At 37.7% G+C, this 27691-nt stretch overlaps 1 protein-coding gene across 1 annotated transcript; it reads right to left on the bottom strand.

Moving 5' to 3' along the window:
* Window positions 1–2890: 2890 nt before the first annotated feature.
* LOC123311674 (AFG3-like protein 2) lies at window positions 2891–24467 on the bottom strand. The gene is made up of 7 exons (XM_044895746.1): window positions 24252–24467; window positions 23920–24188; window positions 23724–23867; window positions 19306–19399; window positions 18821–19125; window positions 17251–17369; window positions 2891–4357 (listed from the first exon to the last, which is right to left on the bottom strand). The coding sequence occupies exons 1-7, from the start codon at window positions 24324–24326 to the stop codon at window positions 3015–3017; spliced, it is 2349 nt and encodes a 782-aa protein (XP_044751681.1). The 5' UTR covers window positions 24327–24467; the 3' UTR covers window positions 2891–3014.
* Between the last annotated feature and the right edge of the window lie 3224 nt (window positions 24468–27691).

Here is a 27691-nt window from a genome sequence, read left to right as displayed (position 1 = left end):
AAATATATGTCAGAAGCGTCATAAGGAAACAAAAAAGGGCTTTACTTTTTCCTCCGTCAGATCGAGCAATCGTAGAGTATATTTTATATGGATGATTTTGGTAATTTTGTCAATTGCGAGAACTAATTCTCGAACAGATATTTGTCCAGGTTTCGCTGGAGTGATGAGTAAAAAGAAGCTTCTGCAAAGAAGAAATCAAGGATCGGTTATCCCATTTTTTTCATTTAACTAATTACAGTGTAGACCTGCCCTCTCTCTATGACAACTGCATTTGGCTTGAGTTTCTTTAGAAAAGGTTACAAATAACAGAGCTGGAAAAGATTACCAGCACAGAGCACTGTTGACTAAGTAATATATATATATATATATATACTGCTACCAGCATGAATTTAGTAGTCCACAGCCACCCAAGATTCTCGATTTTCGTTTTTTCGATGAGCTGTTGCGTAGGCTTGCGGCTGAGAAAAATATTCAATTTTATTGCCAAAAAAATAAGTGATCGGATTTTATCCGGACCTAATCGGACAAAAATGCCATGAGACAAAAGTGTTTATTTTACCTCAAGCATCTACTTTTAAAATATTTGTACGAGTCAATTGACTCACCTTGTATAAATATATCCTAGAAAAGTATTTGAAGAGAAGAAATATTCGAATTCAGAGCAAATTAATCAGTAAACTCAAGAGGGCGATTTGCTGTTACCTTGCAGAATGAGAATCCAGAACTAGATTCTCCCTCTTCCCAAAAGTTCTTAGGCCAGGCTTGCATCATAGATTACAGAGTAGAATACAGGCTTGCATAGTATGTTCAGCTGTTTCTTTTTCAGATCCACAGTACTGCCTGCATACAGTTTGTCTCTTTTGCTAAATCATCAGCTGAGTGCTGACTCGCACATGCGTTTAAAAAGACATTATTAAGAACAGTACAGTATAGGATGGGCAAAATTCGTTGTCTACTGAGAGGATCTCGAGAACTATAGCAGCTAGAAGAAAACGGATGACACATTTCCAAACTCTTATTCAGAGAAACAAAGAATGGTGGAAACTTTAGAGTCCTCTATGATTCTTCGTTTTTGAGTTATTGATAAAAAATGAGATTTTGACGATTTTGAAAAGTTCTCAAAACTTTTTTGTCTTTGAAGTTACAGATCTGAAACTTCATCCTTCTGCAGGCACTTTTTTACGTAGAATCCACTTACGAGCTCGAAATATTTTTTCATTTCCAATCAGGCGTTTCTTTAAATGCAAACTTGCATTGAATTTGTTATTTTTGAATTAGAAAAAAATCATTTGCCATTACTCAGTAGATTCTACATATAAAAGTGCCTAAGAATGTTTATGTTTCAGATCTGTCACTTCAAAGACAAAAAAGTTAGAACTTTTCGAAATCGTCAAAATCTCAATTTTTGTTCATTACTCAAAATCTAAAATGATAGGCCGGTTCTGTTTTCAGATTTGCATTAGTCAGGAAAAAAGAGCTGATATAGTTCACGGATGAGATCCCCTCAGTAGACTACGGAATTTAGCCCACCCTGTACATGTAAATTCTGAGATGTAGATCTCAGGAAAAAATCGATCTAGTCTTCAAACTATACTCACCCATTCTCATTAGGTGCTTCCTAGGGGGGCAACACCCTATATGAGGGGGTATAGCATATATTCTTGCTAAGATCCAATTACTTGATGTCGCAGTGTTAGAACTTTTGAAATGATCTATCTATGGTCTTATCACTGTAGTGATTAGACAGATTATCTTCTCGTTACTTTTGAAGGCGGTTCCAGGTTCTCTTCGTATAGATTTTAGAAAACAATGTAAATTTGATGTTCCCAAGATTAATAAAACTAAACATCAGGCGCTAGGGAAATACATTCCGTGTTTGCGATTATGTAAACATTCCGTAAACGTCAACAATCTCGATTCCTCAAGCTTCTTTCGGTCATTTCCGATAGGTCTCTAGGGCCGATGAGAGTGTTAGTTGTGAACGGTACGGTTCTTCTACTACTTTCGTTTGGTTTTTTCGCGGCGATTTGGTCAAATGGAACAATTTCAGCCCACTTTCCCTCCTTGCATCCTCAGGATGGTGCTTTTTATGAAATCAGTATTGACCGACTAGAAGACCAGGGGATCCACTTTCTCTCGCTGATTTGCCATGAAAACCATAATGAAATTAATTTCATAAAATCAAAGACTAAAAACTTAACACTCTGCTCTGTTAGTCGAATCGGTATTACCCACCGTGATCAGTTCTAACATCACCTCAGTTTTCGCAAACTAACGTGGAGTTGCTTATATTTGCGTTCGATAAGCGTCAAAAATCTCTATTTTTCGGGCTTTTTTCGGGCTGTTTTCGACCTTTTCCGATTCCGATCTTGAACCAAATACCAAAGCCAAACGAGATTCTGCAACTCAGAAATTTACTGAATGACATCACCAACAATACCAACATATTTTCGATTTTCCAGACTCCACAGATGTCATTAATTCTTGAATGAAGTGTACTTGACTGACTTGATAAATATCATTGAATAATAATTCTGTCCAATGTTCTTCCAATTATCAAACATTCCGATCTAATCTTAATGACTTCTTACTATTTAATCAGGAGTTTCCAAAGTATGCGCCTTGATGCCATCTTGTTATCATTTTCTGGCAACCATACCATAAGTGTTGACAAGTAAAAAAACAAACAATTCAAATCGCGCAACGATCCATAATCATTGAGTTCAATGATTGTACCCTATTGCATTAGTCAGGGGGGCCAAGAAACCTGTAACCAAAAGTTTTGAGAACCCCTCTCTTAAATCATATATTTCATGTCGTGAAAAAAATTGATGCTTGCTGCTTCAATTCACATACATCCATTATGGAGCTGATTAAAAATCACCACAAATTAAAAAAACATCATTTATTTAAATATTCGCAGTCAAATTAAGACAAAACTTAAATAAATCTGAATCTAAAGAAACTTTCCAGAACCAATTCTTCTATTTATATCTTATATTACAAAAAATTCTTTACGCTTCGGCACTAACAGCTGGACCATCTTTCTTAGTTTCTTTTGATTTGTTCCAATCTTTAAGACCTTCCGGTAAAGTGGTATCTTCTTCGAATGATCCTGTACCTTCTACAAATTCTTCATATGTCGACTTTTCTGGGAATGGCCTTTTACCCAATAATTCAATCATGTCATCTCTACTTATGATTTCCCGTTGAAGTAATCTCTCAGCAACTTTACTTACTAAATCTTTGTGTTTGGTTAGGAGTTCTGTTGTCCTTTTGTGTGCACTAGAAATCAATTTTCTAACCTCTGCATCTATTAGCTGGGCTGTGTTCTCTGAATATGGTTTTTCCAACTGCATATCACCATCTCTTGGCATTTCAAAACTGACATTACCAACTTTTTCATTCATTCCGTAATGCACTATTTGCGCGTAGGCACTTTGCGTTACTTTTTGTAAATCGTCTTGGGCTCCTGTTGTTATCCTTTCAAAAAAAATTTCTTCAGATACCCTACCTCCCAAAGTCATACACATTCTATCGAATAATTGTTCTTTAGTGTATAAGTATTGATCTTTGGGCAAATACTGGGCGTAACCTAAACCTTTTCCACGTGGTATTATAGACACTTTCAGGAGAGGATCAGCATGTTCCAAGAACCAGCCTGCTACAGCATGTCCTGCTTCATGATACGCCACGGTTTTCTTTTCTTCCGGTGAGAGAACATTAGTTTTCTTCTCCATACCAGCAACAACCCTTTCAATGGCTTGTTCAAAGTTCTTCATTCCTATTGATTCATTCAAATCTCTTGCTGCAATTAGAGCAGCTTCGTTACATACGTTAGCTATATCGGCTCCCGTGAATCCAGGCGTTAGAGCCGCCATTTTCCTAGCGAGATCGTTTTTATTCAGGTCGGTTTTCAAAGGCTCCAAGTGGACCTTGAAAATACTTGCTCTTCCCTTTATATCGGGAGCAGGTACGAATATCTGCCTATCGAATCGACCCGGTCTCATCAGAGCCTTATCCAGAATGTCGACACGATTTGTTGCAGCAAGTACCACCACATTAGTGGTGGTGTTGAAACCGTCCATCTCAACTAAAAGCTGATTCAAAGTGTTCTCTTGTTCCGAGTGTCCGCCGAAACTTCTACCCCCTCTTTTACGACCAACAGCGTCGATTTCATCTATGAACAGAATGCAGGGAGCGTTTTTCCTTGCCATCGAGAATAAGTCCCTTACCCTAGAAGGACCAACACCAACAAACATCTCCAAAAATTCGGAACCTGATACTGACAAGAACGGCACATGCGCCTCTCCGGCTGTAGCTTTGGCAAGTAGGGTTTTACCTGTTCCAGGAGGACCTGAAAATTTAAATTTCAAATGATATGACAACAGGCATTATATCAGTCAACTTCAGAAAAACATCAATCGACCTTTGTTAATATAAAATTCAAAGAAATTTTTTCCATCTCTTCCTGCCGCAATAATGCAACATATAGGGTGTTGGATGGTATTTTATCTAGGAAACCAAATGAGATATTTTTCAGAAAATTTATGGACAATACTGAATCACAGGGATCGATCTACACATGGATTCAAATTAATATTAATGAAAACGCTAATAGCCGTCAATTGATTTTTAATTACCCTAATTTTTGGGCGAAAAAAGTGTTTTCCTTCCAACCCTTAGCCGCAACTCCATCCAACGTTCTTCAAATGGAAACATATACCATGTATGGGCTTGTTGGAAAACTCAAGGTGGTGAAATCACAACATAGGTAATCTTCGTTTTTTTTTTAAATTTTATAGTTATCAGAAGAAACAAGGAAAGTTTCTTGAGAAGTAGTAAAAATAATAATTAATAAAAAAAAAAGATCACGGTGAAATTCCATTTTCTAATGAGCCCATGCATGCTATACGTTTTCATTTGAAAAACGGAAGTTGGATGGGGTTGCAGCTATGGGATGAAGAAACTTACTCAATTTTATTGCCAGAAAATGAGGTGATTAAAAATCAATGGACGGGTTTCAGAAATATTAATTTTATTACTACACTGGAAAAACTATTCGATTCATGAAATTGCAAAGGTCTTCAATTGATGTGGAATACATGAAATATCCTTTATTTCAACCAATTCTAACCGAGTTCTATTTGGTGAACCATATATGTATAGATTAAACCTTCGAAAAAGTTAAAACGCTTTTTTCATTTACTCCATGAATGACAAATTTTCAGCTCATATTTAATTTGATTTCTTCAAGCTGAAATTCTGTCTTCAGATCAACTTCCATTCAAATGAATATAATAGTTATTTATACTAGTATAGCCAGGAGATCCACCTTGTAGGTAGATTCACCTTTACTGGCAGATTCGCCTTTCGTCCGTAGCTCGGGCCTTCGGCCCTCGCGATACGCCTTTTGTTCGTAGCTCGGGCCTTCGGCCCTCGCTCGATTCCCCTTTTATAAATATCTAGGCCAAAAACGTTTTTTAAAAGCCCGATCGATTCAAGGCACCTCGTTCTGTGATCGCTGCCAAGCCGTCAAAACTGACGTTAACCTTTAAATCACACTCTGACATCGATTGTCAAAGTGCACTTTCACTTAATTTTCTCTGATAATCAATAGAAAATAATTTAATTTTGTGGAATGTCACTCGATTTTTAATAGACGTCAAAAATTTTCAAAATTCTTACGCTTTTTTAGGTAATATCGTTCGGGCTCCGGGAAAAAAAACAGGCCTATTTTAATTTCGGGTTCTTCGAGCTTAGTTCGACACCCATCCCGGCTCTCGAGCTACCGCGGATCTCTCAAGCTAATCAAATCAAATTGGTACCTTTTCGCGAAAATCGTGAATTTCGCGATTTTCTCACGCAATTTTCGGACACTTCTAGACGGGGTAAAAATACGATCTAGGCATTTTCGGAAAGCTCGATTCTTACTCTTGCGTTCCATTTACCGCTCTACCCGGCCACGCGCCTTCGGCGCTCGCCATTTCAAATTTCCCATACCCTCCACCGACACTTCAACATGGCAAAAAATTTGATACGATTCGGTGATCATTTTTTATCAACGTTATAGTATTAACTAGTATAGCCAGGAGATCCACCTTGTAGGTAGATTCACCTTTTCTGGCAGATTCGCCTTTCGTCCGTAGCTCGGGCCTACGGCCCTCGCGATACGCCTTTTGTTCGTAGCTCGGGCCTTCGGCCCTCGCTCGATTCCCCTTTTATAAATATCTAGGCCAAAAACGTTTTTTAAAAGCCCGATCGATTTAAGGCACCTCGTTCTGTGATCGCTGCCAAGCCGTCAAAACTGACGTTAACCTTTAAATCACACTCTGACATCGATTGTCAAAGTGCACTTTCACTTAATTTTCTCTGATAATCAATAGAAAATAATTTAATTTTGTGGAATGTCACTCGATTTTTAATAGACGTCAAAAATTTTCAAAATTCTTACGCTTTTTTAGGTAATATCGTTCGGGCTCCGGGAAAAAAAACAGGCCTATTTTAATTTCGGGTTCTTCGAGCTTAGTTCGACACCCATCCCGGCTCTCGAGCTACCGCGGATCTCTCAAGCTAATCAAATCATTTTGGTATCTTTTCGCGAAAATCGTGAATTTCGCGATTTTCTCACGCAATTTTCGGACACTTCTAGACGGGGTAAAAATACGATCTAGGCATTTTCGGAAAGCTCGATTCTTACTCTTGCGTTCCATTTACCGCTCTACCCGGCCACGCGCCTTCGGCGCTCGCCATTTCAAATTTCCCATACCCTCCACCGACACTTCAACATGGCAAAAAATTTGATACGATTCGGTGATCATTTTTTATCAACGTTATAGTATTAACTAGTATAGCCAGGAGATCCACCTTGTAGGTAGATTCACCTTTACTGGCAGATTCGCCTTTCGTCCGTAGCTCGGGCCTTCGGCCCTCGCGATACGCCTTTTGTTCGTAGCTCGGGCCTTCGGCCCTCGCTCGATTCCCCTTTTATAAATATCTAGGCCAAAAACGTTTTTTAAAAGCCCGATCGATTTAAGGCACCTCGTTCTGTGATCGCTGCCAAGCCGTCAAAACTGACGTTAACCTTTAAATCACACTCTGACATCGATTGTCAAAGTGCACTTTCACTTAATTTTCTCTGATAATCAATAGAAAATAATTTAATTTTGTGGAATGTCACTCGATTTTTAATAGACGTCAAAAATTTTCAAAATTCTTACGCTTTTTTAGGTAATATCGTTCGGGCTCCGGGAAAAAAAACAGGCCTATTTTAATTTCGGGTTCTTCGAGCTTAGTTCGACACATATGTTGAGGATGTTTTACAAAATTGCCAGGGAGGTTTTAGAAAGAATAGAAATTGTTCTGATCAGGTACTGAGCCTGACTACTTTTATTGAATCGGGTTTCAATAATAAGAAGAAAACAGGAACAGCATTTGTAGATCTATCATCGGCGTACGATACGGTGTGGAAAGATGGTTTAATTTTTAAACTTCACAGTCACTTAAAATGTGGTAAAATGGTTCGTTTGATAGAAAATATATTATCTGATCGAAGACTTCGTGTTTTTGTTAATGATAAAAGCAGTAGTTTCAAAACTTTAAATAATGGACTTCCACAAGGATCGGTATTATCTCCTCTTCTTTTCAATTTATATTTATGTGATATCCCCGATACGTCTTCCGAAAAATTTATTTACGCCGATGATATTGCTCTTGCTTTTCGCCATTCTGATTTCGAAGTAATAGAAAATACTTTAACGCAAGACTTAGAAATCCTGAAAAATTATTTCCTTGAATGGCGGTTATGTCCTAATCCAAATAAAACAGAAGTTTCCTGTTTCCATTTAAATAATCAGCAAAAATATAGAAAATTGAAAGTAACTTTTAATGATGATGTTTTACAACATAATTTCAATCCTAAATATCTCGGAATAAAATTAGATTCTTCATTGAATTTTAAGGTTCATTTGGAGAGTTTACGTTTGAAATTAAAATCGAGGAACAATATAATTCAAAAATTAGCTGGTTCTTCATGGGGTGCTGATGCCATCACACTTCGTACGGCAGCTTTGGCCCTAGTTTTTTCTGCTGCTGAGTACTGTTGCTCTGTTTGGTTCAACAGTGCTCACGTCAATAAAATCGACACCATACTCAATGATTCTATGAGGATCGTTACGGGGACTATCAAATCTACACCTTTGCATTGGTTACCCGTTCTATCAAACATCGTACCACCTCATATTCGCCGACAGGTGGCAGTCTCGAAGTCTTGGAATAAATTCCATTCCTACCCAAATTCATTTCCAATTTTAACATATTTACCAGATTCTAGAAGTGCCAGATTAAAATCTCGTAAGCCTTTATGGACTAATGATTTTCTGTATTCAACTAATAACCATAAAGAATTTTGGCAATCAGAATGGAATTCATGTAATCTCTTTAATAAAGATTTGATTACTGATCCTTCAAAAAAAGTTCCTGGCTTTGATCTTCCAAGAAAAATTTGGTGTACTCTAAATCGACTGAGGACTGGCCATGGTCGGTGTAATAGCATGCTCTTTAGGTGGAATGCTGTTGATAGTCCAAGATGTGAGTGTGGTGCAGAAGAAGAAACTATAGAGCACTTGGTGAACAGTTGTAGAATATTTCGTTTTCAGGGTGGTTTCGAAGGTATTCATTCGGTTACCGATTCTTTTTTGAGTTGGGTTACTAATTTCAAAATTATTTAATGAGTTATATAAAATGCAATACACCCCTCTCGTTTTTTTTCTTTCTTTTTTGTTTTCAGATTATTCTTCGTCAACGATCATAGTAGAAGGAATGGGAGGAAGTTTTTGGATTTTGGCATATGAAGAAGATGTCCTTCAATTTCAATTATTTTCAGCTTATTCTTTACACAAATACATCATCATTACACTTATACGGGCAAACAGAGAGTTTTTTCTGAGGTTTTTATCTCTGTTTTTTTCATGTATCATACGAAGATATGTATGGTACCCCGTTGACATTTTTCCTCTGCTTACACTGAGATCTGGAACGTGGAACAGGTTTTTAGGATCTGTCTCTTGTTCCATTTCTTTACACCCGCTTCATTGTTATTTTCAGATTGTAAAAATTTGTAACACTCTTTTTCAAAAGAATATATATATAGTTCGACACCCATCCCGGCTCTCGAGCTACCGCGGATCTCTCAAGCTAATCAAATCAAATTGGTACCTTTTCGCGAAAATCGTGAATTTCGCGATTTTCTCACGCAATTTTCGGACACTTCTAGACGGGGTAAAAATACGATCTAGGCATTTTCGGAAAGCTCGATTCTTACTCTTGCGTTCCATTTACCGCTCTACCCGGCCACGCGCCTTCGGCGCTCGCCATTTCAAATTTCCCATACCCTCCACCGACACTTCAACGTGGCAAAAAATTTGATACGATTCAGTGATCATTTTTTATCAACGTTATAGTATTAATTAATTAACAACAAGTGAGTTAAGTGAATGTTTATTCATTCGAAGAAAGTTTCGTACGAGCCGGAAGGGCGAGATTTCTTCGAATGAATTAACATTTATAACTAAAGTGTTGTATACAAAATTTTATTCCATTTTGATTAGAATTGAAATCCATTCCAGATAATTATCTAATTTATGAAATAACATGAAAGGTTTCGGTATATCCACTCATGTTCATGTTGTTTTATTTCGCTTCTGAATTAAAGAAAAAAATTGCGATGATAGTTTAGTGTCTGAAAATTAAATATAATGAAAATTTTGACGGCATACAGACCAGAATTGAATTCTGAAAAAAGTACCTCCCAGAGAATTCAATTCTTGTCTGCATGCCGTCAAAACTTCCATTATAAAAAAAATTGGTTGACTGAATGGATAAACGTCAACTCAAAGTTGGAGAGCCAACGATGCTAAATCGGGATTTACTCGAGTGTCGTGGAGACCTAGTGGATTTTGAAGATTAGATGGTAGAAAGAAAAAAAAGTATGCACTTTCAGCGGTGGGGAAAGCGTCTGCAAGTTTTCGAAGATATAAGAAAAAATCGTCAGGTGTACATAATTGAGCGTGTCAGATTAATATACTGAATATGCCCTACGTGTCTCTGATAATAACATCATGTTAATCTGACAGTTTGCGTGGTGAGGCTGGGCGTACGGAAGAGTTGAACAAGGTAAAAAAAAAATTCTCGAACGTGTTAGATTTTCAGGGGATATGTTAATTGAACCCAAAGGAAGATCATTCATTGCTGAACCTCGTTACCGAGAATAAATCTACAAAAAGACTAAAAAACCAGACTATCGGTGCGATCAAAACTTATAACTTCTTAGGGCTACTTGCGACTGAGTGCCCTCCTGTGACTGAAGAGACCCAACCGTGACCTACAGATCCTTCCACACTCTGGAATGGCATGGATAGTCACCAACCAGATCTGGCTGCCGCTGTATTCTTCTCGAGTCTCCATTATAGCTGTGGACCAGAGACCTCCACTGTGATCTGTCTAACGCTAGTTGTTCCCAGTTATGATTGGCATTAACTGATTTTAGGGATTGATACGGTACATCCTTGAACCGCTTATACTGGCCTCCTGGTTTTTGAAGTTCCGTGATAAACTCTGTACGGGTTTTTGCTCTGAGAAGCTTCAGGTTAAACAGGCCTCCATCAAATCTGAATCTTATTCCAACACCTCTTGCAGGCATACTCATGTCAGCAATTATCGGTCTCGATAGCTAGCTGCCTAGCTATGGCGAAAATATTGAACAGTAAAGGTTCTAACACACAGCTTTGTTTTATTCCAGAGTTGTTTAAGAAATGGTCGGTTTTAGAGCCATTATGCTGTATTCTAGCGGTGTTGTTGGTACACAGGCTTTTACACATTGCTGAAAAAATTTCGGGTACTTCAAGGCGTCCCATGATTTTTCATAGCGCTCTTCGCTATCCATATAGGCTGTATAGATCCTTGATTGTTGTTCACGCGCCTTCTCTTGCAGCTGTCGCAGAGTAAAAATTAGGTCCATCGTATCTCAATTGGGTCGAAAGCCGCACTGGTATTCAGGTAATAACTTTTCGAAGAGTGGAATCAGACGATTAGCCATAATCTTCGAGAGAATTTTGCCGGCCACGCTAAGCAACGATATGCCCCTGTAATTGTTGCAATTAGACGTATCGCCTTAGAGGTTGATAACTAAAACGTCTCTGTGACACATCTCCTTGTTCCCAGATCTTGCGGAATAGTGTTAGTAGACTATTGAGAATGTCTTCATCCAGGACTTTGAAAATCTCCGCTGGAACGCCGTCTAGACCTGGTGACTTATTTCTTGACGGACCTCGCGTTTTATGTTTATAAGGCTGTTTTGGGCTGCAACATCGCCAAGCTTGTCAATTGCTGTTTTCATTACTTTGTGTTTTAATTCCAAAAGGGATGCGATATGAGTTTCGTTGTCGGCGAAACAGTCTGGGGATTTTCGGGAGCGTTCTGTGCCCAGTATTTCTTTGACTGTATTTGAAAGAGATGATTTCAAGCGGAAATAATGATTCCCAATGTCGTCTTTATAATCCGGTGGTGTTAGACAACAGCTGTGAATCTTTCTGTTGTAGAAGGGTTTTGTAGTTTGGAGATTTGTAGGCGCTCTCTTAGGAACTTTGGCTTGCGTCGGTATTTTGGGAGCATTGAGATCTTCATTCTCGAAATTACCAGCCTATGGTCAGCCCAGCATTCCAGAGCTGCTCTGGGTTTAGTGACCAACGCCTCTTTGAGATCTTTTCTTACGATTACATAGTCGAGAGTATGCCAATGCCCTAAGCACGGGTGGCGCCAGGTCCCCCTTGAAATGGATCCCGTAATAAAATAAGTGTTCGTTGTACAAATATTGTGTTCTGTACAAAGAGCCAGCAGGCGTTTTTGATGCTGTCTGTGCCGTGTTTCCCTATTATTCCTGGCCACAGTTCTGCGTCTTGGCATCTACCCACTCTGGCGTTGAAGTCTCCAAGGAGAATACATAATTCGTTCCCGTTTTGGGATTTCACTCAATGTAGCAACGACTGTTTCGTAGAAAGTATCCTTTAAGTTGTCAGAGGATTTCAAAGTGGGTGCGTATACTCCAATGATGTTATTTTCTGCAGGAAAGCGTAGGGTCATTATACGTTCTGAGATGCCAACTGGATTTTCGGTTAGTTTGGCGGCCAGGTCGTTTCTAATGGCAAAACCTACGCCATGTTGTCAATCCCCAAAGGAAGCTACTTTTCAAGAGACTGACAATTCGAACGTGACGCAAGGTCCAAAGCGGTCCTTTGAAAATGCAAAAAAAAACGTTATTTGTACATACTCGATCGTGTCAGATTTTCATACAGATGATTAACCTAGGTGTTGCAGACGTCTTGACCCATCAATCTGACACTAATCAGGGGGGTTTTCTTAATTTGACAGTTTGAATAAAACAAAGCATATTTTGAAAATATCTCCCTTCTTAATCCTCTAATCCTGTTTATTTTCAAAATGCAAGTTGTAGATAATAAAATTCTATACAAATTTTGTCTGAAGCAATTTTTCATATCCTTAACTGTTTTCGAGCTAGAGGGTGATGTGCGCGAGGAGCTTAGTCATACATGCCAAAGGGTAAGTCAATGAATAGTCGAGTCGAGTCGTCATGTCGAGAGTACGTGGTATTAGCTGCTCTCTGTGTTCAAATAAGATTGATCGATACGACGATCCAATTTGTTGTAAATCATGTGATTGTAATTTTCATATCAAGTGTGTCAATATTTCCTTGGAAGATTTTACCAAAATGCGTGAAAATGCTGATTTTAATGGATGGTTTTGCCAATCCTGTGAAAAGCCATCAAGTGGTAACACTGTGTGCCCCCCGCTGGATTCCGCTCCTAAGCCTCTTGATTTGAGTCCAATTATTTTTAAAGCTATTCAAGATGCATTAAGACCTTTGCATTTCGAATTAAACAACTTGAGGAAAGTAATTGTTACTCAAAGTAAACAAATTGATTCGCTCACTGAAATAATCCAAACATTCGCTGCAGGAAAAAACGCTCCCTCGTCCGCAGCGGCATGTGTACGGGATGTCACAGCTGACGTTGAACCTCGGGAATCTCCAACAGGTGCATGGAATCTCCCAACAGATACGGTGATGAAACATACGTCTAGTAGTGATAAATTTGTTCAATCTACAGGCGGTCCGAATGATCAACGCAAATTCAATAAAAATAAGAATGAAAATTCGTTTTGCGTCTCTTCGCAACCGTTGGACGAAGCTTCTGGATGGAAATTGGCTGAAGGCAGGAAAAAGTCAAGAAGCAAAGAAAAAATGTCCATTTCTGATTTATCTAAACAGGAAAAAAGAAGAAAACTTATAATTGGTTCATCGAAAAGTACTGCTTTGATGAGCGCTCCAAAAAAGTCCATGGCTCATCTACATATATCGAGGCTCAGTCCTTCTACTGCTGCCGAAGATGTAATCAAGTACCTAGGTGAAACAATTCAAGATCCTATATGTGAAAAACTCAATTCCAAAAAGCCTGATGTCTACTCCTCCTTTAAACTATCACTTCCATCCCAATACTTAACACAGGTAATGGAGTCCGCATTTTGGCCAGAGGGAGTAACCGTTAATAGGTTTTTTATCAGACGTCGGCTGATGGATCCTCCTTTTCCGAAAAGTCCATCTCGGAACATGGAAACGACAAAAGTGGTAGACCTAAGTTCAAGATAATGCAGATAAATGCACGAAGCATTGCTAGCAAGTTCACATCTTTGGAAGTTTTACTTAGTTCTTCAAGCCCGGATTTACTGAGTGTGGCTGAACATTGGTGTTCTTCAGAGAAGTTATCCTACATGACGATAGCAGGTTATCAGATTGCTTCCTTTTATACCAGACCAAGCCGTGAACATGGTGGTGTTGTTATTTATGTCAGGTCGGGCCTCCGAGTACAGCAGCTTAATGTGACTAAATACTCAGTGGAAATGCACTGTGAACTGTGTGCAGTTAAGTTAAAATATGGTGAGGATACTTTTTGTGTTTTAAGTGTTTATAGACCTCCTTCAGGTGATTGCGACCTGTTTCTCAATTCTTTAGAATATGTACTTACGTACTGCAGTACTGCCTCTGATGTTATTTTCTTATGTGGAGACCTCAATATAGACTATCTATCCCTCTCTCCACAATATCGATCTTTAAATGACTTGTTTTTACGTCATAATCTATCAGTTACCTCAAGGGACCCAACTAGGGTTGTTACAGGTTTGAATGGCCTAACCTCCTCCACGAAGGTTGATTATATAGCCACTAATGCTAACTCTCAATTAGTTCATGCAAGTGTGTTTGAAGCGTTCATTGCTGACCATAGAGCAATTATACTAGAATATGTTTGTCGTGGTAACGATCCTTGCGCCTCTAAGGAAAAAATAATGAGAACTATGTCGGATAACAACTGGAAGATTTTCTATTCGTTAATTGAGCGTGCTGATTTTCAGTGGATACATTTTGATTCGGCCCTTGAGGACAAGTTCGAGAAGTTTGTTACCTTATTGAAGTCAACATTTGACACAGCCTTTCCACTAAAACGTATAAATTGCTTTCCTTCTCGCCAAAAACCTGGTTGGATCGATGCCACAATCATTTCAGCTCGGGACAATTTGAGGAACCTGCACTGGCTGACGAAGAACTTGAACACGCTCGAGGCTTCACACTTATATAGTAGTGCGAAATCTGAGTACAATCAATTACTGAAGTTCTCTAAATTGGCTTACAACAAAAAAATTCTACATAGTTCAGATAATGTTTGCAAAACAGTTTGGAAGTTAGTTAATAAAGAGTTGAATAATAGAGTCAAATCCGAGAATAACATCACTCTCCGGGTTGACAATGAACTCATTTCTTGTCCACAGAAGGTGTCGGAGGCCTTTGCCAAATTTTTCACCGAGGTTAATGCTGCCTCTGTTCATACATATTTTGGCGTTTCCCTTTCTAGTTCTTGCACCTTGCAGACTTCCCTTAATAGTAATTTCTTTTTCTTTCCTGCTACTGCCCAGGAAGTTTCGTCTACCATTTGCGGACTGAAGAATGGTGGTAGCCCAGGACCTGATATGATATCAGCCAGAGCCCTCAAGGTCTTGGCTCCTTTGATTTCTGAACCTATTTCTCATTTACTAAATGAATCAGTGTCCTCTGGGCATTTCCCATCTGTCCTTAAATTGACACGGATTTTACCAGTCCACAAGAAGGGTGACAGCCAGGATATAACAAATTATCGACCTATCTCCATCTTAAGTCAATTGTCCAAGATTTTTGAAAGAATAATATACAATCGCATGTACAATTATTTGACAAAGTACTCCATACTATCTGATCAGCAACACGGCTTCAGACATGGTAGGTCAACCCAAACGGCCAGTTGTGAATTTTTTGAATTTGTCTACAAGAGCCTTGACGGCGGTGAGTACGTGGCAGGTATATTTTTTGATCTGTCGAAGGCGTTCGACACTCTGCAACATCGTTTCATTCTGGATAAGATGTACCAAATGGGATTCAGGGGTGTGTTTCTGGATTGGGTCAGGACTTTTTTATCTGATCGCAGAATTTATGTTCGATTGAATGACGCTACATCTGACGAACACACTAACAGCCTAGGTGTCGCTCAAGGATCTGTTCTGGGCCCACTACTGTTTCTACTGTTCATAAACGATCTGCCTGCATATGTTGTAGCCAATATACTGGTGATGTTCGCTGATGATACCTCTATCGCTATCAAAGCGAAAAGTCTGCGGGAATTGAAGTTGCTATGTGAGACTATAGTACAATGTTTCACTGATTGGTGTTACAAAAATGCACTCATACTCAATCTGACCAAGGCGGTGATAGTCAGGTTTCAGAATCAGGATAAACCATGCGAACCTCTCATCATTGAATACAATCAAGGAGTCTTGGAGGCGAGAGACGACGTGAGACTGCTGGGCCTCTATGTGGACGCTAATCTGAGGTGGTATATTCATACTGATCATGTTTGTGGTAAGCTAAACACTGCTTACTATGCTTTATTACGACTCAGGAGTTGTCTCCCTGTCGAGGAGCTGCTGACTATTTATTACAGCATGGCTTATAGCCATTTAAGTTACAAAGTTGTTCTCTGGGGCTCCTCGGTAGGGTCTAATCGGGTGTTTATTTCCCAGAAACGTATCATACGCCTCATTTTCAAACTTCGCCCATGTGATTCATGCCGTCCGATTTTCTACCAATTTCAAATTCTTCCCTTCCCCTGTATATTTATTATCAATAGCCTTGTCTACGTCCATCTGAACGTAAGTAACTTCAAGAAATGCTCTGACTTTCACGAGTATGGAACACGAAACCATGACACTATTGCCTTTCCCCGACATCATACAGCTAAATATGAGTCATCACCAAGCTATATGGGTATCAAATTGTATAACCGGTTGCCCAGTAGATTGAAATCCATGAGTGGAAGGTCTTTCAGGAGAGAGGTCAAATTGTTATTGCTCAAGAGATGTTACTACAGTATAGACGAGTTCCTCAAGGACTCCATCAGTTGAATCTGTAATTTTTTTTTTTTATTGTAGTTCTTTTCTTATGTTTGTTATTTTGTATGACTTGTCCTATACATTTTTATAATGTCCAAAAGGATTAATAAAGTTTATTATTATTATTATTATTATTATTAATGAAAAATCCTAGTGTAATGTACATTCATCGCCATATATCTCGAAAACGCATGGTCGTAGAAAAAAAATTCTTCGGACGAAATTTTGAGAAAATGTTATGCTCTAAAACTTTTAAAATGAATGTTTAAACGATTCAAAACCCAAGAGAGGAGATAATTGAAAAAAACTTTTTTTTATCTTTATGGCCAATTTTTATTGTTTCGGCGTGCTGAAACTGTCAGATTATATTTTTCCGTTATTCTTGAATCATTAGCTTCAGAATAAGAAAAAAAGCCACCGCGCTCGAGAATTTATCTTAATCTGACACGCTCGAGTATGTGAAATTTTCGTTTTAGTAGAGATTCTCTACAGATTCCAAGGTATCTCCCCGTATATAAATGTGACACGCTCGAGTAAATCCCGAATTTCCCTCTTGGGCTCCCCTTCCCTTGCTCCTTGTTCCTATCTGTTGAATAATGTCGTTTTCAAACGTCAAAATTGAATAAAAAAAAAATAATGATGTATGTATATATGCTTCATTTGAAAATAGTTTTTCAAACTTTATATAGGTGATATAATCCATACCTGTCAGCATTGCTCCTTTAGGAATTTTAGCTCCTAAGTCAATGTACTGCTGAGGATTCTTCAGAAAATTCACAAATTCCATTATTTCGATTTTAGCCTCTTCACACCCAGCGACATCCCTAAAGATAAAATAGAATTAAGATTTTCAATGTGAAGGAATGATTCCAGGATATTAAAACTTTGATATGAAGGTGAAAGCACACCGGACGATGATTCTTAATGCTACCTAAATTTAAATAATTTTTTATAGTGAGATTTTTGTTAACTCTTGTGGTGGCTTTTTAGAATAAATTAACTGTTTTAACTGGGTAACAATGACATACTGAGATTATTTTTGGTAAATGTTCGAAATAGTTCGACTCATTGAGGCGATGGTGGTGCCTTCCAGCAGTTCGACTCATCTATTGGTCTCTCTAGTCCCAAGAGTTCGACTCATTGAGGTGAAATTACATAGGGTAAGATACGCATGAATCGGGACCGGAGAAATAGTTCGACTTATCAAAGAGTTCGACTTATCGAGAGTTCACTGTATATTATTTCGTGATACTTTTGGAAAGTTTAGATTCAAGAGAAGTTCTTAAAAAAATAACGCGAGAATTTTTCCGAGGAAATTTCGCCCTAAAGACTGTTGAAGTTAAGAGTTTTCTTCGATTCGTTTAATTGGCGTTGGATTTGGGCATATAATTACCCAATTATTTTGAGCGTCGTGCCACATATCTTGAAGAAAATCAAATACGCTTTCCAAGAGGGGTGGTCAAAATTCCATTCAATGTGCAAATTGAGTGAATTATGCTCATTTTAATGACTTTCCTAACAGAAGATCGAAAACAGCGATAATATTTTTGGTGCGAATAAAAGTATTTCTAGTGAAGTAAAAAAGAATAATATAGTACAAGTATAGAGCCAAATTAGTTTTAAAATCAACTCCTACAAAGCCTACACTCAAGCGCAAATATCCTCCATAATAATGCGAAACATCAAATAAAAACCATGCCTCCCTCAAAACATTAAGTTTCATTAAATCAATCCGTATAAAAATCTAATAAGAGTATTATCATCTAACTGTAATATATCTTATTTATATTTAATTTAAATGTAAATACATATATAACTGTACCCCTACCGCTAATGACTCAGCTATCGAAGCGGCAAATTTATAAAAGAATAAAATAAAAGCAGATTATGAGTCTCACTAAATTAAAAAGCAAGGGGTGGCTTATTGTAAAAATCTACAGAATCCGAATAGTGGATCGCATATGGAATGTAGTATTTTGAATGAAATTATATTTTTTCTTTATGTAGTAGTACGGTAAAGGTATTCATTTCCTTCACCTATATGGCTATGTTTATCTAAACAAATTTATCATCAAATAAGTCTTTCATTGGGATGCATTGAAAAAAGGTGAACAGTCCAGTGATACTGGAGAATAAGCGAAGGCAGAAGAAGCAATGATATGGGTATAGTGTGACAGACAAGTAGACACGTTCGTATATCGAAATGCATTATTTTCCGTTTATTTACCACATTACTGTTCAAATCTTCTATTTATACCTTTAAAATTCAACTCACTTGAATTTGACGCCAACTTCGCTTGGATTTATGATTTTCGCCGTACTTTCCATAACACCGCCAAAGAGTCCTCCACCTCGTTTGCCACGTCTACCTCCCATCATTTCTGCTGATCTTCTCATCATGTATATCAAAAATCCTATCACAATAACAGTAGGGAGAACTCCCGTGAAACTAGCAGCTTCCACTTCTGTTTTGTAAATGACTGGAACAAAGTTTTGAGGTTCGAAATCCAAATCGACCTGAGCATTTTCGAGGTTCCTTTCGAAGGAATCAACACTTCCTATGTTGAACCAAAGGACATTCTGAAAATTCACGAAATACAGTTCCACGAAATCTCAAGAAAATCCATAGACACATAGTGGGTTAATAATTAGCGAAAGTCCAGATCACAGGATTAAACATGCTCTTTTCATGGTATACTATTATATTTACTGTATTAGGAAAAAAAAACAAGGCAGAGTGTACTATGTTGAAATACTTACTGCACCATCAACATTATTTCCTGGTAAGAGTTTCACTCTGACCCATTTCTTGTTGACAACCTCCAACTTCTCAACAACGCCTTTCGCCAAATATCTGTGAAACAACTTATCAATTGAAACTATCCATATTCTTAGCAACAAAGAAAATAAACATTTCGACCAAATTTTATGGATTTATAAATCCTGAAAGAACCTTATTTCAAAACTTAGACAGGGTGATTCACCGCCATGGCCAATTAGACGTTTATGGAGAATAGAGCTATAATTCTAGGCACAAAAATTTGCATGTTGGGGTTTTCGACAATGAACTTTCTCCCTACTACTTTCTTATTTCAAATGGCACACATAGTATATCTTTTGATCAACATTTAGCTGATTTGATGCCAATTTCAATAGTATGCCATCCCTGGGTAAAAACTCATCGCTTTATGAGGTACAGTTTTAAATTTTGCAATTATGAAGTCCTTTTATGACCGAAAATCTACAGGCTGTTTATAAGAAGATCAACAAATTGAACAAATGGAATTCAACAATATTTTCAAATTACAACTCTATATGTATTTCTTACATAAAAAAAGAGGAGGGGTATCCCAAATAAACCTTGTACATTAAATATTGAACTAAATAAAGAGTTCAATGGCCTTAAATGAAAGCAGATTCGATGTGTCCAACTTTATGATCTTCTCATAAACACCCTGTACAATTTCAGTCCAAACAGTAGAATTGCAATACTACAAAGATAATTGCAAAATTGAAAATAGTAAAGATTTATTAGAAAATAACCTTACCAGCTAAAATATTTAACAGAATGAGACCACCCATTTTAATTTTTTTAATAAGATTCCCAATGGCCCAGTTGCAGGAAAGTCCATTAAGATTTGATGCCCTATCAAAATTTAAAACTGTCATTTTTGAAGGGGAAAATGGAGGAGTAAGATTTTAATGAAGTATTAAATTTTAATGGACTTTCCTGCAACTGGACGAATATCTCATAAAACATTGGGTTTTCACCATAGGTAGGACATTCTATTCATATTGCTAACAAATCGACTTTCTTACAACGCAAATATACTGGGTTTATCGAGGGGTTTATTGACCTGAAATATTTGGAGATATATAAAGAAGCATTTAACTATACTCCTAAATATCTAGAGATATATGGATAGTTTCCAGAACATTCAGAGTAATTTCAAAGCAGGTACAAATCAGACGAGAACGGGCAGAGAATTGTTCTGAATGTTATGGAAACTACCATTACAAGCTCTAGTCCGATTTGGTTCGCTCTGAAATTGTTCTGAAAGTTCTGGAAACTATATTTACCCCCTCAAAATATTTATAAGTAGAAATAACGAAATAAATCGGACTGGCAGAGATCTACACCTTCAGTATAACATGGAGAACGTGCCGACATCGATGGTAAGTAGCGTTGGACCGGTTTCGCTCTTGTTTGAGCTCGTCAGTATCACATTACTCAACCAAACGATGCCGGCTGAATGAAGCAGAGGACCTTTTGTTGGAAGCCAGTGGCGGCATCAAAGTAATAAACAAATCGATGCCACATCTGGCGTTCAAAGACCTAAGCTTTCCCATACATGGCTACTCAAAAGAAAATATCTGCGTACATTTCTACTCTCCCATCTCAGTGTTCTGCAACTGACTGGGGGAGGTTGAAATACGTCCGGTGTAAACGAGGATATACGGTTGGATGAAGGTAGTTTAATAAATAGCTTAAATCGGCCGTATTTCAACAGTCAGCATCAGACTCCAGACTGAAGTTGTTTCAGAACACTGCGATGGCAGAGAAGAAATGTACGCAGATATCTACTTTTGAGTAGCCATGTATGAGAAAGGTTTATTCGTTGAACGCCAGATATCGCATCGATTCATTTATTACTTTGATGCCGCCACTGGCATCCAACAATAGTTCCTGTGCTTCACTCAGTCGGCATCGTTTGGTTGAGTTTTGAGTTATGTGCTTAGAGCTCAAGCAAAAGCGAAACCGGTCTATTCGCGTTGAAAAATAAGCGATACGCCCTCTGGTGGCAGCCAGAGGAACCCGAGTATGGCTGTAACAATAACAAATAATTTCTCTATGGCTGCATCCTAACCACAAAACACAAATAATTTATCACGAAAGAACTCCACTTTTTTGGTTATATTCAATTTCAGTCCTTATATTCTTATTTACTACTATTTTCAATCAACAAAACACGGATCAAAACTCAAACTCGAAAAACGATTATGGAATATTAGCTTCCAAGGTTATAAAAACAACAACCTTGTCTGTCATACAGCCATACTATAGTTCCGTAACTGCTCATCGTGGCGCTGCAATCTTATTTTGCATACAGTAACTATATACCCTCCAGTATGGGGAGTATACAGGGTTAGAACTATTTAGAGGCTGACTATAGGAATATCGAAAACCATTAAAAATAAACTGTAATTTTGCAACGCCAATCGAAATTACCATTAATAGCTCTAGTATGATTTGTTTCCTGCTCCGAATGTTCAGGAAACTATCATCACTCCCTCCAGATTCTTAGGAATAGAGTCAAATGCTTGTTTATCCCTTTGGTTGTGTACACAAACTTACTCCGAGAGTAGAGTATGCCATGCTCAGAGAGCATACTCTGAGGAACTAAAAGTACGTTTGTAAATGTTTCGAGTAATCAGAGCTTACCAGAACGCAACCTTTATCGGTTCACGATATGCCAAAATAGGTGCTATTTTTGAAAATTCCTTCCAGCCACGACTTCCATAAATCTTAAAAACTGCATATCTCCGAAAATAGTTCGTGCTCATTAATGATTTCTAAAATGAACTAAGGCTGCCGACCGGAATTCGAAAAATGGAAAATTCCTTCCAGCCACGACTTTAGAAATCTTAAAAACTTCATATCTCCGAAAATAGTTCGTGCTCATAAATGATTTTTTTACTGAAATACTCGGGAGGACATTCTCTATCAAAATCTATTCTAAAACGAATTAATGCCGTCGACAGGAATTCGAAAAATGGAAAATTCCTTCCAGCCACGAATTTCGGAAATATTAAAAACTTCATATGTCCGAAAATAGTTCTTTCTCAGTAATGATTTTCTCACTGAAATACTCAGGAGGACATCCTCTATCACAATCATTTCTAAAATGAACTAAGGCTGCCGACCGGAATTCGAAAAATGGAAAATTCCTTCCAGCCACGACTTTCGGAAATCTTAAAAATTTCATATCTACGAAAATAGTTCGTGCTCATTGATGATTTTTTCACTGAAATACTGCGGAGGACATCTTGTATCACAATCATTCCATTTTTCGAATTCCGGTCGGCGGCCTTTATTCATTTTAGAATTGATAGTGATAGAGGATGTCAGTGAGAAAATCGTTATTGACCATGAAATGCTTTCGAGGATATCAAGTTTTTAGGATTTCCAAAAGTCGTGGCTGACAGGAATTTACCATTTTTCGAATTCAGGTCGGCAGCCTCCATTCATTGGAGTATTGATTATGATAAAGAATCTTCTTCAGATTATCCCAGAGAAAAAACATCAACCAGCAGGAACTATTTTCGGAGTAATGAATTTCGGGAAGGCGAATAGGTTTGGCAACGCCGCGCTAAAGTCCCTCTATCCCAGCTTCATTGCAACGCACGTCTGCACGTCATAATCTGTGGCTGGAAATCCGTAGATAACTTCTCAGAAGTACATAGCGGCGAAAACAACTCTGATAGGGGCACAATAGATCTTAAGGTGGCAGTGCAAGACAACCCCCTTTAAAATCTAGAATCTTCCCTTGTAAAGTAAATATTTTTAATGTCTCACAACTCAAAACAAGGCATTTCTTTGAAAATATAATCCTAATGGGAAACCTTTCCTGTGGTGTACAATGAATTTTGAATAATATGACAGATTTGAAGTTATACTTCAAAGGCAGGCAAATTGCCGGTAGAATCATTGTAAAATTTGACCTGACATAACTTCTACTGGGAATCCTGGTGAAAAACCCTGTATATGTTCTATTCAAAGCAATGGGCCAACTTTCTTTATTACAAGAAGAACGGAGCTACAAATTTACACCTCTAGCCATTCCAATTTCTGTTTTAGGATCATTTCATTTCAATAATGCTGACTCATCAATCATATCCATAAAAACCAAGAGATTTTAGAAATATTTGTTCAGGTTGCTGTCTGTGATTTCTGTTCATTCATTATCAAATTACAAATTTGGTTGCACTGAAAGGTACTTTATTCTATAATGAAGAATGATAAGTAAAACAATTTGCTCCTCATTAACATGGACATTCCTTCCATCAATTCTCCTGAATGATCTTGTCAAACTTAAATAATCCATTAGTCGATATTTATATCGATAAAGTTGTAAATCATTTCATATAATAGCTCATTGATTCCCAAGAATACTCACGATTGTACAAATTCTTTCCATCCAATTTCTTTATAGCCCATCTCCCATAGAGTTATGGCAGCAAGAAATGCCAAAGCTGCTCCAGTTCCGAGCATAAACCATTTATCTCTTTCATTCTCACCAAATGGCTTTCCACCACTTCCCCTACGATTTACCATGAATTATGTTAAATCACAAATTCAGTCCCAGAGAATACCTATTTCCAGTTCCTCCAAATAAACCAAATCCCCAATTATCATATGGTTTACTAGCTGGTTGACCACTAGTAGAAGTTGACGGTTTTGGTTTTACTTTAGGCTCGCTCTTACCATCCTTCTCTTTAGCTTTTATCTCTGGGGTTTCAGTTTTATTTTCTTTGATAGCTGATTTATTTCCTCCTGGTTTAAAATATTTTTCGAAACCTTTGGGAGGTTTCTCGCAAAAGTACCTCCAATCATTCAAAATGGATTTGAAAGTTGAATTTTCCTGAAAGTAATAAATTTAATTCAATGAATGACCAATTTCGCATTATGGTGCAAACTCTTTTACCCTGTAAATATGAAAATTTAGTTTTTGATAGAGTTTTTTCAGTTTTCTGCTACTAGATAAAATACAGACGGCCATATCAAAGTAGGGAAAGCTTTCTTATAAGATGAATTTGAGGTCGGAATTCAAAATACCCATTATACTCGGTAAATTTTATGATCTAACTCTTTATAACCAAACTTTTTGGGTTGCTTTTGAACCTTGAATTTTGAAGTTTGTAAGACAGATATTTGACATGTATTCGAATAAATTTCTTCCTCGAGAAAACTCTTTGGAAAACTCATGGAGTGGAGAGTAATATCAAAGATTAACTTCCTCTTTGGTGATATCTTTGTTGGAGAAGAAGAAGAAAACTCTTTCACTTCAGGAAATCGAAGGAACGATAAATGTTGCCGTTCGTTGGATAAATTTTCACTGGATAGTCTGGACAGAGTCTCTGGTCTGGACATCCAACTGACAAAAAACCATGCAAAAACCAAAACTTTTGCAAAAAAATAGAAACTAAAAAAGCGAAACCACAGACTATACAGGGAAAGAGAGATTCAACTTCGATTCAACGGTGCGCTCCATTATGTTCTCAACAACGATCTATTGGTGAAACTAGTGCAGTGCGAGTGCATATTTTGATGTCACTAGAATCATTCCAAAGAATATGAAGCTAGTTCTTTCAATGGAATTCACTGTAATAGAATATTTCATTAGTGAAACTAGTGCTCATTGAGTGCATATAGAACATATATTTAAAGATATTTGAGGTTCTGTGATCCAGTGCAGCACTAGTTTTACGCTATTTCCATTGAACTCTAAAGCTACATTCACAATCAATTCACGGGCCGAAGTGCACTTCGGCACGGAAGCTTAGCAGATGGCGTTCTCCGTTACCATTCACAATGAAATTCAAGACAAAATTTCTTGCAAGTTGCAAACTATCACTTTGGCAAGGAATTTCGTGCCGGCTATGGATGATGCTGATGCTTATGTTTTGATCAGTTACATTTTTGATTCATTTGAGTATTTGATTCCAAGATTATTGCGAATGGTTAATTTCGTGCCGAAGTGCACTTCGGCCCGCGAATTGATTGTGAATGCAGCTTAAAAGAACTGGAAAGGGAAGATCATAGAGAAAGGGAAAGTCTTGTCTCTGGGGAAGATGTAGAGCAATCTATCTCTCTCTGCGCTCTATCTGTTTATAACGATGCAAAGATTATAATAACTCTATAGTTATATAATAACTATATAATCTTTGATAACTATATAAACAAAAACAACCCGGGGCAACAAGTGGGACGACTGCTGCGTCCGACATCTGATGCGAATAGAGAGTTGAAGTGTGCACAATACGTTAGCCTGAACGTAAACGTTAACGTGAGAAATAACGTCAGATATAACGTTTACGTGTTGTGATGAAATTTGAGTTGAAGTGTTGCCATCATGAAACGTCAGACGTTAAAAATAACCTATCAATTTGATTTTGCTTTCGTTTCGCGTGAACTCTCTTTTATCTAATATTGAGCTCCGACAGCTGGAATAACATTTGGAATATTGATGTTCTAATGATTTATATGCCTAATAAAGAGAATTTTCAGCTTGGAAGTATTTTATTATCAATGAAATGCTCAAGTGTTAGAGACATCAGAATTGCAGTGTAGTTTCAGCCATTTCCTTATGTACTGAATGTAATCTGATAACACAGTAATTTAACTTAATCCTTTTGATAACTTTCAAATCACTGCTGATTTCCTATAATTTTCGTTCATTATGAGAAAATACACAGGAAATGTAAACAATGACAGTTTGAGGTTATCGAGAATTGCATTTAACAATCAAAATTCGGCCATTCGCAAGTCATCGGTGCTACTCGTTTAACGTTCGGTTAACGTACGTCGATGTTTAAGGTATACGTGGGAGACAATAGAGAGTTGAAGTGCAGCCATGAACGTAAACGTTAACGTTATAATTGACATCTACGCATGCTCATTCGTCCGTTTTTAACGTTAACGTTAGCGTCAGCTTTACGGCCTACGTAAACTAGCGGTCTCCCACGTATACCTTAAACATCGACGTACGTTAACCGAACGTTAAACGAGTAGCACCGATGACTTGCGAATGGCCGAATTTTGATTGTTGAATGCAATTCTCGATAACCTCAAACTGTCATTGTTTACATTTCCTGTGTATTTTCTCATAATGAACAAAAATTATAGGAAATCAGCAGTGATTTGAAAGTTATCAAAACGATTAAGTTAAATTACTGTGTTATCAGATTACAATCAGTACATAAGGAAATGGCTGAAACTACACTGCAATTCTCATGTCTCTTAACACATGAATATTTCATTGATAATAAAATACTTTCAAGTTGAAAATTCTCTTTATTATGCATATAATCATTAGAACATCAATTTTCCAAATGTTATTCTAGCTGTCGAAGCTCAATATTAGATAAAAGAGAGTTCACGCTAAACGAAAGCAAAACAGAGATATCTCTGAAGCAAAATCAAATTGATAGGTTATGTTTAACGTCTGACGTTTCATGATGGCAGCTTCAACTCAAATTTCATCACAACACGTAAACGTTATATCTGACGTTATTTGTCACGTTAACGTTTACGTTCAGGCTAACGTTCTGTGCGCACTTCAACTCTCTATTGAAATAAAGAAAGAGTTCAATGGTGGGAGACCGCTAGTTTACGTAGGCCGTAAAGCTGACGCTAACGTTAAAGTTAAAAACGGACGAATGAGCATTCGTAGATGTCAATTATAACGTTAACGTTTACGTTCATGGCTGCACTTCAACTCTCTATTATTCGGGTTGTGGTCCGTATATACCAAAGAGGAACCTCTTTGGTATATACACTTTTTTTCTGGTTAGTAAGTGGGCGGTCCGTCGAATTTCTGACAATTCGGTTCAATATCTGTCACCAGAGTAACCGCTCTGGTAACCGAAAGTTACCAGAGAGGTAACTAGCGGTAATAATTTGTATATACGGACATAGACATATAGACATGGACTGTGCCTTCCCTTTCTATCTATGCATGAAATACGGTCAAAAAAAGTGACAGAGAGAAACGCACGTCGGGAATGCAGTTGTCTCTTTCTAGAATTTTGATTGGTCTACACTCACCTCTATGTGAACAAAAAAGAGACAGGTAAATTCCCGACGATCATTTCTCTCTTTCTATAAAAAAAGCCAATTTCATGCTGACATTGCTCAGCCCATGTCTCTATGTCTATGTATACGGACCATACGTTTACGTCCGATTGGTTGCCGAACCATTAAAAAGAGATGGGTTGCTCTACATCTTCCGTCACAGTTGGACACACTTTTCGTCGTATTTCGGTACCTAAGAGGTCCTTCCAGTTCTTTTAGAGTTCAATGGAATCGAACTAGCGACTCATCATTCAGGGTAACCTGGTTGCATGGAGTTGTTAGTAGGGAGTT

This window comes from Coccinella septempunctata, chromosome 1 (assembly GCF_907165205.1).
Source record: "Coccinella septempunctata chromosome 1, icCocSept1.1, whole genome shotgun sequence".
In the NCBI taxonomy this organism is placed as follows: domain Eukaryota; kingdom Metazoa; phylum Arthropoda; class Insecta; order Coleoptera; family Coccinellidae; genus Coccinella; species Coccinella septempunctata.
The sequence above is the reverse complement of the archived record's forward strand: the minus strand, read 5'-3'. Positions and strand labels throughout refer to the sequence as shown.

Excerpts from the sequence above, each read along its gene's own strand:
- LOC123311674 (XM_044895746.1), bottom strand. The coding sequence starts at position 24,326 with ATGGCCGTCTGTATTTTATCTAGTAGCAGAAAACTGAAAAAACTCTAT. Across the intron at positions 24,189-24,251 it reads TAAATTTTCATATTTACAGG|GAAAATTCAACTTTCAAATC; the intron begins GTAAAAGAGTTT and ends TATTACTTTCAG. Across the intron at positions 23,868-23,919 it reads TTTGGAGGAACTGGAAATAG|GGGAAGTGGTGGAAAGCCAT; the intron begins GTATTCTCTGGG and ends GGTAAATCGTAG.